The sequence below is a fragment of the Thunnus maccoyii genome, chromosome 5 (assembly GCF_910596095.1).
Source record: "Thunnus maccoyii chromosome 5, fThuMac1.1, whole genome shotgun sequence".
Classification (NCBI taxonomy): Eukaryota; Metazoa; Chordata; class Actinopteri; order Scombriformes; family Scombridae; genus Thunnus; species Thunnus maccoyii.
The window spans coordinates 24533113-24545345 of NC_056537.1; the positions used below are offsets into that span (position 1 = coordinate 24533113).

Sequence of the window (12233 nt, forward strand, 5' to 3'; positions counted from 1 at the left end):
TGTATATTAACCATGTCTAATGATATACAATATACCTGTAATAACTGGTATCAGCTTTGATTGTATGTTATTAACATGTCTCATAATAAGACATTAAAATGTCAAATATCACAATGGCTTGTAATCAATCTATCCATTTTGAAACGTTTTAAAGTGATGGATATCATGTTTCTTTCTATCCATAAGCGATGGAGTGTGTTTTGGATAATGTATTTATGACAGCTCATTGTTTTGCTAAAGTGAAGAAAGTGTGTATTTATATCATAACATGCTGTCAGAACAATAAAGAAGGTCGAAAAGTAACATCATGCATATGTATCCTCATGCATATGGATTCCATGTGCCAGCAGTAAACACTGACGCAGGATGAGTGGAGGAGAGAAGTAGACAGGAAGTAAGAAATGGAAGTTCAGTGGTTCCTTCATGCCAATGGTTGTTGTATTTATATCCAGGAACGTGCATGGGCTCTCTGGTAGTTCCCACTTAGAGATTTTCTCTCCATAAATGTGTGGTTGTGTTTCCTTTGCATGAGTACGGTTACACTTTGAATGTCTGCCACGCTCTCTCAAGCTTTTTGGTGTAAGCACTGGTGTCTGGATCAACCATTCGATGGTTGTTTCCTGCAAAATACTAACCAATATATCTTCTCTTTAAGCAAACACTGAACTGTCATAAATACTGTATGTTGGCATGCAAAAACCACACACTCCATCTACAGAATATGTTTGTTTACAGAGAGCACCATGATGTTCATAAGACCTTGTAATGCCATGCAAAATAGATTACAAGCAGAGCAACCGCAGTACTTGACCTTTTAAAGAATTGTGATGATACATGTAATGCTGTATGATTGTTTACGACAGCATAATGCACTTGAATGTATATATAAAGTCTTGTAATGCATTATGCATGTGTTGCAATACATTATTTTATAGGATATTATAGATAGTGGCTTATGCAGTGTTACCGGCTGAGCCTATAAAAGCATCAGCACAGTATTATAACATTGCTCTGTCAAGCTTTGGGTCTGGAATAGAGCGGAATAGATAGTGAGTCGATTAAATGTCTTAAATTGCTTTTTTTCATTGCTATGATCTATGCTTTATAATCTATGGTATGATCATGCTCAGTTTAGATTTTCTCACATTAAAGTGTCTCTCTGTGACATTCCAGTTTTGGGTCTTTGATTTCATCTTCTAGACGGTGTTCATCCTGTTCTCAAACATCCACCTTACTGGGCAAAATTTCTAAAATAACATATGCAAATTCTGTCTTAGGTGGATTTTCCTTGCAAGTGCCTGGGTACACTTAGTACTGAGTATGACTGAAGTTCAGTGTGTGTGTATGTGTGTGTGTGTGTATGTGTGTGTTTGTCTCTCTGCTGGTGAGACCATATGACTCTATCTCCCCCTACAGGCCATTTATGGTGCTGCCACCTCTGATGGAGTGGGTGCGTGTGTCTGTTGCCCACACTGAACACAGACGCAGCTTCTCTGTGGACAGCGATGATGTTCGGCAGACTGCCAGACTGCTGCTGCCCGGAGTGGACTGCGAGCCACGCCAACTCCGGTACGGCTGTAAGCCTTTAGGCTCCAGAGTGTGTGCACCCAAGCACTTCACCTACACACCGAAAACACTGCAGGCACATATGTGAACTCACGCACAAACACATACCTCAGTGATTCGTGGAAGGAATGATATTTCTCATACACTCATCTTCCCTGTAGTGTAAAAAAATCAAGCTTGTCAAGTGTCCAGGGAAAATATGGCATATTGCAAACAATCAAAACAGTCAGTTTGCACTGTGAATCACATTTTGTGCTTTGCCCTTCAGAACGGATGACTGCTTCTGTGCCTCGAGAAAACTGGATGCTGCCTCTACTGAGGCAAAGTTCCTCCAGGACCTGGGCTTCCGTATGCTCAGCTGTGGACGCACAGACCTGGTGAAGCAGGCTGTCAACCTGCTAGGTCCGGACGGTATCAACAGCATGAGTGAGCAGGTTAGAGACACAGTCAACACATTAAATGATGATTATGAAAGCACATTTACACGCCAACGCAGATACACAAACACACACACAGAGCTTGTGGAACAGAGGATTTTGTGGAGTTTGCTTGGTAAACTGTGGCTCCCTCACCTTTGAGCGCTGTGCAGACTTGTGAGGAGGAAGGCAGTCATACTTATGAGAGTTTATTCTGACATATTTTCTGCTGCAGCTTTTCTGCCAAGGAGCTCTCTATTATATCATGACTACCGCCTCCAGTACAGTAAATCGTTGAGGGAATATTAAAAGTGTAACTCAAACAACTTTCCATAGGAATATCAACATTTAATTTGCAGCTGATCTAAGCAGAAACTTTTGAATACAGAGTCTAATACTGCATATTTCTGTCAGAAGAGCTCTGCTGATGTCCCAGAAGAGATACTGGTTTATATGGTATCCTTTAAAACTTCTGATCAATAGCAGAACATTATGAAACTGAAGGTGCCTGCAGTAGAACTGTCAAGTATACAAAGTTTGGAGCAGACCAAAAGTTCAGCCTTGCTTTGTCCTACTTTATTGTAAGTTGGGTTTCATAATGCTATTTGGTGTTATTTTGGTGTCTCTTTAAAATCTTAAATGATCCGGTTGTTCTCTGTACCTGTGCTTATGAAGGGGATGACCCCACTGATGTACGCTTGTGTCCGTGGAGATGAGGCCATGGTGCAGATGCTGCTGGATGCAGGAGCTGATATTAACAGCGAGGTGAGTGCTGATGAAGTTTCTACCCCTATTCTGGTTTCAACATTGAGTAGTTCAAAGCCAAATGAAGAAAGTTATTCAGTATTTACAGTCTTATACTTGAAAGGTCTTAAAAGGATATAACAATGTGTGTAATTATTGATAGAACTATTTGTGTGGTATTAGAGAAATTAGAGAAAACCCTGTGTGTTGTCCCTCATCTCCCCTTCTCAGTCCTCTCCTTGTGCCATGCTGCTAAATGTATAAGAGCTGAGGATCATGAGGCATTGACTGTCCTGCCATCTTAGCAGATTGAAAGGAGGTGCTTTGTAGTTATATGTACAGTGAAACTCACTCGAATTTCAATATTTTTTTTTAAAGAAAATGTGATAGTTTTGCCTGACTTAGAGCAAACTTCTCACAGAATCTGCAGAGAATCGAGATGGCATCCTTTGACTCTGTGCTGACGTCAGAGAGGACACTCAGTTAAAGCCTCATGATCCTGCTCATTGTTAGTCACCTCAGCAACAACATGTCCCATCAGCCATTGTGTCAGAGTTGATTTGCAGTCCACTGCATTCATGACCCCTGGCCAAAGCACAACGCACTGTCGACTAAAATATTGAGACCCACTTTCAGATGCATATTATATACATTATATTTTTATAATGCGTCTTTCAATTTGGTTTTAGATTTGAACAGTTGAAGACAAATGTTGCATCTTTCATGAGCTGGGCAGCTTTCAAAATGACTGATGTTCCCTCAATTCTCACAAAGTTAGAATAATTTCATCAGCATGTGTCTCTTCTGCCTCAGATCCCCTTTTTTTCTAAAGCCACCTGAGGAAAATATGTGCCTTTGTGCTTTGTTCATGTGACTGTGTCTCATGCATGTCATGCTTTTATTTGGCTTATAGTTATTTATTGCAGTTTCCTAGACCAAAGAGATGAGCCTTAGAGAGATCAGTCAGGTCAGAACCCTTATCAGAAAAAGCCCAGCGGACGGTGGAAAGATCAGAGCAAAACCATTAGGACGAGGCCTAACTAGACCGATCAATCCATCGTGTTCATTAGGAGGTGAACACAGTGACAGGATGTCCTCTGCAGCCCCAGGGTTCCTAGTTAATTACTCTTGTTTCTCCTGTAGAGCTTCCTGTCCCCCTCTCCTCCCTGCAGCTGCTTGTCTTGTGCTCTATTGGCCACGTAGTAGTTTTAATGGCTTCGTATCTCTCTTCCTCACCTTCCTCTCACATTTGTCCCCCCCAACCCTCCTTCCCCTCCCACCTACCCAACCTACCTGTGTCCCTTCCCCAGGTGCCAAACTCAGTGCACAAGCACCCCTCAGTCTTTCCCGAAACACGGCAGGCGACGCCCCTCACTTTCGCCGTGTTACACGGACATGTGCCCGTGGTGCAGGTAGTGACATCCTTTCTCACCTGTGATTCTCTCATGACCTCTCGTTGTGCTTCAGCTCATGGTTGGTCATCATTGTCATTTTTGTCATCAATGTTTCTCGGTAAAGACAGGGAATTCACCCAGTCAATCTTTATGTCTGAACAACTGTGATTAACATGGCTTCCTCCTGTCAATTAGCCTTTTTGAGCAAATAGATCAGACTGCATTTAGCGAGTGCAAAGTACAAAGACAGTGATCTAATTGTTATCGAACACATCTAACTAATTCAATTTGCCCTCTAAATGATCTGTCCATTGGATTTTGAATCATTAAATTCTAATGGAAAATGTTTACGCAATTTGACCTCTGATGACATCAGAAACAAGAAAGAACGCAGTTAAAAATATTCAGCTCAGAGTAAAATCATAAAGTGTATTGCCATTGAATATGTAATTATGTCATTTCACACTTCCCAAGCTGTTACTTTTAACTGCAAGTCATTTTTCAACTTATTAATGTGTAAGATGATATAAAGAGATGCAGGAGCTTTTTAGATCATGTAATGTGTAATGCACAGTGTTATGTGCTTAAAAGAAGACTCATAAAATAACACGACAGTTAAAATAACAAAGCATAAAGGGAGATGGTTAGCTTAGCTTAGCATAAAGACTGGATTCAGGGGGAAACAGCTAGCCTGCTGCCATCCAAAGGTAAGAAAATCTACCTGACCTCAAAAGATCATTAAATAACATGGTGTATCAAAAGTGTAAAACCAGCAAGGTTTATATGGGGTGTGTGTGCGTGTGTGTGTGTGGGGGGGGACTATTTCTTGGCCGGGTGTAGTGACCCCAAGAAATTACTGCACCCAACCAAGAAATAAAACAGAAACTTGCTGTACTTGCTTACTGCTTTGTATCAATCATTGAGCTTTAGAGTTGTTGGTGGGCAAATTTTGTTACCTTTGGACAGAGCCAAGCTAGCAGTTTCAGCCTTGCCTCAAGTCTTTATGCTCTGCTAAGCTAATTGCTGCTGTAGCTTTATATTTAACAGACAAATATGCAAGTGTTATTGGTCTTCTGATCTTCTCCTCTCTTTGTCTGCCTCTTTCTCTTCCATCATGCTCCTCTGTGTCCCCATCCGACCTCTGCAGCTGCTGCTGGATGCCAAAGCCAACGTGGAGGGGTCCCTGCAGGACGGGATGGAGAACTACACAGAGACCCCACTGCAGCTGGCTGCCGCTGCAGGTATAGAGCTCTTGTCCAACTGTACTGTACCGTGCTGAGAGCACCAGCTGGGCATCTATAACCAGCTGATAACCACACCTGGCTGTCAGCGTGATCATTGGCTGAGTTATGACTTTAGAGGCATATTTTTCCTGGGGGCTGGAAAAATAAAGACAAATAGAGGCATGCATGCAGAACAAATGATCAAACCTTTTCCTCACTCTCATCTTTCTCTGTCTCTCATTCTTGTTTAATCTTGTTATGTGTGTATAAACTCTGCCAATCATTTGTCATGCAGGTAACTTTGAGCTAGTGAGTTTGCTGCTGGAGCGGGGGGCGGACCCCATGGTGGGAACCATGTACCGCAATGGCATCTCCACCGCGCCGCAGGGAGACATGAACTCCTACAGCCTGGCAGCAGCTCATGGACACAGGTAAGCATCACTACACACTGAATAAACACACACACAAACTGAGTCAGTTCATTCTGTGTATTCAGCATATAATCTTGTTTATGCACAAACAAAAACTCAACAGAGCACATCCATGAAACTGACACCTCAGCTGTTGAAATTGGTTTGCCTCATTAGATGTTTAACATTGCGTGACTAAAGTCCTGTTGTTTTCTTTGTGTTTTTGCTGTTGTTGTTCTCGGCACTGTGCGGTCTGAAAAACTCTGCACACTCATCTGAAATGTTTGAGAATAAATACCAAATGAAAATTCAATATGGTCTCTCTGTGCCACATTAAGTCCCTAAAACTAAAATGAAACTTTTACCCCTTTTTGAATTCCATAATTTGCATAATTTGTAACCTTTGTGTGATGTAAGATCGCAAGTCCATCATTTAACCGTTTTAATCTTTATAATCTATAATACTGTATGCAAAACAGTTATTCCCTAAGATTTTTTGTTTATTGCACAGTTTCCACCAAACCTGGTGCAGTATCAGTGTGTCTAACTCCATTGATCCATAGAGTAAAAAACACACATCATTCAGGCTCCTCTTATTTATAAGCAAGTTTGAATTTTAACTTGTGACTTGTATTAATAATAGCCCATGTTTTGTCACCACTTTCATATATTTAACAATAAGTATAGTAGATTATCCATTCGACACATGAGTTTTTTATTTTAGATACCTGCCTATTTGCATGAAATGGGCAGTTTCAGTTTTCCCCTAAAGGACTTTTTTGTTTCCTGATATGTTTATATAACATTACTTTATCAAACTATATTTGTTAATTTAAAAAAAAGCTTTATGCTGCAATAACTATCAAAGCTGTGAGACAGTTAATTTCGGGTTGTCTGTGGCCTATCACAGTAATGAGAATAACTTAGTGATTAACATATCACTTTCAAAATACTCAGATATGTTTATTAATTATACACATGCAACTGTTTCCTATTATATTGCCACTTGTTGTGACATATGCAATAAAAAGCAATTAAATAGAGTCCACGAATCTGTACTGACCTATCAAATGCAATTCCTTTTTTTTGTTTGTTTTTGTTTTTTTTTCTTCTAGAAATGTATTTCGTAAGTTGTTGTCTCATACGGAAAAAGGGAAAGGGGATGTTTTATCCCTGGAGGAGATTCTGGCAGAAGGTTCAGAGCTGGAGGGGAGAAGTTTGTCTGACATGGACCTGATCCGGACTGGGAAGGCCAAACTTAAAGCCCTAAAAGAAGCCATGTACCACAGTGCAGAACACGGGCATGTAGACATCACCATAGACATACGGAGCCTCGGTTAGTTGACTCTGAACACATGGCCATGTAACTCCTACAGTATCACATTGTGTGTGTGTTTAGTATGTTTGTGTATTTGACGTTTCATGTGTGTTTACCTCTATAACTATTTTCAAGGGGTTCCATGGACCTTGCACAATTGGCTGGAGTCTCTGCGCACATGTTTCCATCAGCACCGCCGGCCTCTGATCCAGGGTCTTCTGAAAGAGTTCAGCTGCATTGAGGAAGAAGAGTACACCGAGGAGCTCATCACACATGGCCTTCCTCTTATGTTCCAGATCCTCAGAGCCAGCAAGGTACAATACAACACTGTCTGTTTCACCTGTCAAATCATTTTGGTTTTCAATTATTTAGAGTTCAGATAATTATTGAAAAATTATTAGAACTTTTTCCAAAGCTACATTTTGATCCCTATCTTTGACATTTTTTTGTCAATATTTCTCATGTTTCACTGTCCTATACTTTTACAAATACCTTTTCTGTTTACCAAGCCACGGCTGCATCTGCCTCTCTTCTTGTATGATTGTCATTAGGTAGTCAGGTCGTCAGCTTCACAGAGGCTGACAGAACCCCAGAGGCCTACTCAATATCAATTACCTAAAATGATAATAATTTATGATATGCCCCCTCGCTCCTCTCTGCTGCTGCTTATTAGATCAGGGCCCTGTCTCATTACTTAAGCTCATGATCCCCTTGATAAGCTATATTAGATCTAAAACAGCACATCATTGTCCTGTCTGGCACCTCTGTTTGTTTTGTCTCCTTTGCCTTGACTTAATACTATCCTGTCAGCATGATGAGTTTTATTGTCCTTGCTGAGATGGAAGAAAAACAAAAACACTGCAGACACTCACACATTCACATAATACACATAATACACACAAGCAGACCTGCAGAGACACATATGTGTGTGCAATCTCATATCGACAGTATTTATCTTACACCCACACTCACACACTCAGGCCATCCTAGCCCTCAGTGGATTGCTGCAGTGTCAGTCCTTGTCTCTGTCTTGGCTGATGTATGGCAGGGCCAGTGACCCTCATCTCTATGAGGGCCTCAGGGACCGCTGGCACTGTTTGCCCCACCATGAGAACCAGAGAAATCAAGGTAGAGGCCGTTCATCTTTCCTTAGCCAGACAGTCGGCTTCCTCAGCCCACTACAAAACTCAATTTCATTTCACTGTCTATCTATCTATCTATCTATCTATCTATCTATCTATCTATCTATCTATCTATCTATCTATCTATCTATCTATCTATCACACATTGTGCTTGGCTGAATCCAGTGAAATGCATAGTTGTCCCTGGTGGAATATGTGGTTGTTAATAGCTGTTTGTTGGCGTCACGCTTCAGTAAGAGCAAGAAACCTGACTGCACACATGGGGCTTGTAGAGTTGCGCACCACTGCTGCAGCTGAATGACACTGTGCCCCCATTTCTCTCTCAGCTTTAGCACCATACATACACACACACACACACACACACACACACACACACACACATGCAAAGTTAGGAATAAGGATAAGAAGATCTTGCTCTCCGGTCTTTCTCCTTCTCACTTCTAGTTCAGCCTGTCACGGTGTTCCCCGTTACAGTAATCTCTGAGGAGCTGAGGATGTGCTAAATGAGTCTGATATTCATCTAATCCCCTTTGATAGGTGTGAGAAAGCCATGACATTGTGGCATATTGGAATATTTTCTTGAATAAAATAAATGCTGAGTCTGACACAAGGTTGCAGAAGTTAAACGTCTCTCACTGTGCTGATGATTGTGTTGGGGATGTTTGTGTGCGTGTGGGTTTGTATAACATGGACTCCTTCCTGGATGTTGGCTGAGCACAGTCTGCCAAAACAGCTTTCCTCACCCTCTGAAGTTGTGTTACTCTTTCTGTGTTTCCTCAGAATGAGGTGATCAGCCAGCAGCTGTCTGCAATCTTCACCCAGTGTTATGGCCCATACCCCATCCCCAAACTGGCAGAGATCAAGAGGAAGCAGTCGTCACGCCTGGGTGAGACCCTACCTTTATTTATTTGAAAAGAAACATTACCATGTTACTTGTGTAAAAAAAAATCTATAGTGCATGATAATGTAAAAAAAACCACAGCACTGAGGCAGCACAAAATCACTGAGATGTATTGCTGTGAGCCAACTGTCTCTAAATGCTGGATGAAGTGCACAGAACGCCATCTAGTGCTCAGACATTGGAACTGTAATATAAATATAACCTGAATTAGAATAGTTGAAATTAAGAGAGTAAGTTGCACACCCCATTTGTTTGTTTTTATGATATCAGAAAAATATCAAGTTTTTCTGGCCATTTGTCTTTTAGATCCTCACTTTCTGAACAATAAAGAGATGTCTGACGTTACCTTTTTGGTGGAGGGGAAACCTTTTTATGCCCACAAAGTCCTGCTCTTCACAGCTTCCACCAGGTAATGCTTACTTAAGGTTTTGTTCGCAAAATACACAAGTATACAACCATTTTTGATAGGATAGGATTCTTCCATTAAGGCTGAGAAAATGTAAAACACATACATTTTGTGTCAGTGTGTTAAATTAAATATGAAAAGATAAATTCATTTATAAAGTAATAACCAAGTGCTTTCACTGGTCAACATACAGAGACTTACAGTAGATTCATCTGTCACTTATTTGTTACATGTCAGAAGTGAAATATGAATTGAAGTTATCTTGATATGTTGATGAAGTGCGTTGTCAGTACTGCACATTCCTTCCGGCTGATCCATAAAGTCATTTTTTATTGCCCCTGGGAGCTTGACAGGACGTCCATTTCACTCCCATGTCATGTTACATTTATGATAACAGATAAGTCCCGTCATCAAATGACTGAAGGGAAATTACACATAACTCAACAAACACGTTGTTGATCCTCTGTTGACATTATGCCCTCAGAGAAAACATCAAACAACTCATGAAAACTCATTTTCACCTATTAATTCAAGGCCTATTGTGCTCCATGCTACAATCTGCTGAATACTACATTCTTAAGAGATTCTTGAGTGTTAATAATACAAATAAAGACTGAATTAAGGCTCATCTTTCCAAACCATGGCTGTGATTTCTCCTTTTTTACATCTGTCTCTCTCTCTATGTCTCATTTTTCCTCCTCAAGATTCAAAACTCTTCTAGCAAACAGGCCTTGTGGTGAAAACACCTGCATCGAAATCAGCAATGTCAAGTATCACATTTTTCAGGTATTGTAACTAACAAGAGAGACATTTGAATTAAAAAAAATAAACCACATATTCATATCCCTTCCTTTATAAAATCATACTGTATTTATCCTGGGAGCTGTGTATGTGTGTGATGTCTTTTTTTCTTCTTTCAGCTGGTGATGCAGTATCTCTACTGCGGAGGAACGGATGCTCTGCACATTAGGAATACTGATGTTATGGAGGTTAGCTCGTTATTCCAGCTTTCACAGTAACCTTCGAAGTTGTATTGTATACTGCTGAATATATAGAGCTCATACTGAAAACAAACCTTTATACATGAAACATATTCTCAAAATTTACTGTGGATATCCATTTGTAATGTCCATCATCAAGTGCTAAACTTAAATAGTCATTACTTGTGGTTTTGTTGCAGCTTTTGTCTGCGTCCAAGTTCTTCCAGCTGGAGGCGCTGCAGAGACACTGTGAGATCATCTGCTCGAAGAACATCAACACAGAAACTTGTGTGGAGATCTACAACCACACCAAGGTACAAACAGAATTAGAAATTCTCACAGATACTTAGAAAGTAAGCATTTTCATTGCGCAAAAACAACCTTTTTTCTTTTTTTTTCAGTTTCTTGATGCTCCAGACTTGGCATCCTATATAGAAGGCTACTTCCTAAAGAACATGGTAATCCTGATTGAGTTGGAGCCATTCAAACAGCTGTTGTACGATGCACCTCCAGATAGCCCTGGCTGTGACATCCTGCAGGACCTGGAGAAAACCTTGGCCATCCGCATCCAGTCCATCCACCTGTCCTCCTCCAAGGGATCCATCGTCTGAACTCCTTACTGCACTCATGAACAGAGAATATTTATCAGAGTGATAGAGACATGGCACTCTACTGAGATATATCTGAGTGACAGATCATCTCAAGTAAAAGAGAAAAATAAGACTGGACTGTCCCGTTGCAATCTCTGTGAAGCTCATCAGTTGCTAATAAGCTTCTTGTTATCTTAGCACAGATGGTTACAAGTCTGTCTGTCTGCCTTGTTGATATCTGTCTACTATGAGTTAACATGACATAAAATAGCTAGATTATGCCACAATTTGCCAATAACATACATGACTGTAACAATGTCCTTTGTTCAGCAAGAATTTCTCAGCTAAGTACAGTAGTACAAAATGTGTGTTACATGTTGAACTGAACGGATGAGGTGGGACGACGGAAGCTCAGATGAAGAGCAGCAACCAACTGCAGCAGTCAGAGCATCTGAATACATGGCTCCTGGTTGAGACAATAAACAACCTTAGTGTAATGTGATAAGCCATCCTTACCTAGCTGTGAGGAAAAACTGCCACCACATGTTGTGATTATTTGCTTGAACATCTGGACCTGTACAGAATCATTAATTTGTATATCTGTCAGTCACTTAGCAGTATTCATGCTGATTACTCTTTAAAGCCAAACACAACTGACAAGTAGGCTACCTGTGAGGTGACTGGTGCAAAAGAGGGACATTCATCAGCTGACTTTGGGCAACTGGCTGGGAAAGAAGATTTTTTCTTCCTCCATTACTGTGTAAATATTGTTGATAAAAACAGATCTATTGATTATGTAAGTTAATGTATATATCCACAGATGTTTTCTCATGTGTCTTACTGTTGGATATCGCTGTAAAAAAAAGGTAATCTTATAAATATGTGTTTAAATGTTGCATGTTAGAGGGATGACTGCGTTTTGGATTTTCTGTTTGAACTGTTGGAAGATTAAGCAGCTTTCACTCTTATAAGACTGAACATTGGGTGAGAAATTGTTTTGTCATCAGCATGGGTCACTAAATGTGTAGCAGTCAAATGGTGTCGTCATTTCGTGTGTGTGAGAGGCTCCAGGTCTGTTCAGTCCTGAACTGGAAACATAATGCTGTTGGCTGTTTTCCAGGGATTGTGAAACCACATGCCGTG

General features: G+C 40.6%; 1 protein-coding gene across 2 annotated transcripts in view; it reads left to right on the forward strand.

The window, feature by feature from the left end:
- btbd11b (BTB (POZ) domain containing 11b) overlaps positions 1–11969 on the forward strand; it is a 71742-nt gene extending 59773 nt beyond the window's left edge. Inside the window, exons 4-17 of one of the 2 annotated variants that reach the window (XM_042411539.1) lie at positions 1417–1569; positions 1835–2000; positions 2658–2747; positions 4037–4138; positions 5268–5361; positions 5639–5774; positions 6869–7089; positions 7207–7385; positions 8994–9099; positions 9421–9523; positions 10225–10306; positions 10441–10509; positions 10701–10814; positions 10902–11969. In XM_042411539.1, coding sequence (XP_042267473.1) covers positions 1417–1569; positions 1835–2000; positions 2658–2747; positions 4037–4138; positions 5268–5361; positions 5639–5774; positions 6869–7089; positions 7207–7385; positions 8994–9099; positions 9421–9523; positions 10225–10306; positions 10441–10509; positions 10701–10814; positions 10902–11111 — 1825 coding nt within the window. In that variant the 3' untranslated portion in view covers positions 11112–11969. The remainder of the gene's footprint in view (positions 1–1416; positions 1570–1834; positions 2001–2657; positions 2748–4036; positions 4139–5267; positions 5362–5638; positions 5775–6868; positions 7090–7206; positions 7386–8993; positions 9100–9420; positions 9524–10224; positions 10307–10440; positions 10510–10700; positions 10815–10901) is intronic. The other variant, XM_042411540.1, reaches the window with a different exon arrangement.
- The last annotated feature ends 264 nt before the right edge of the window (positions 11970–12233 follow it).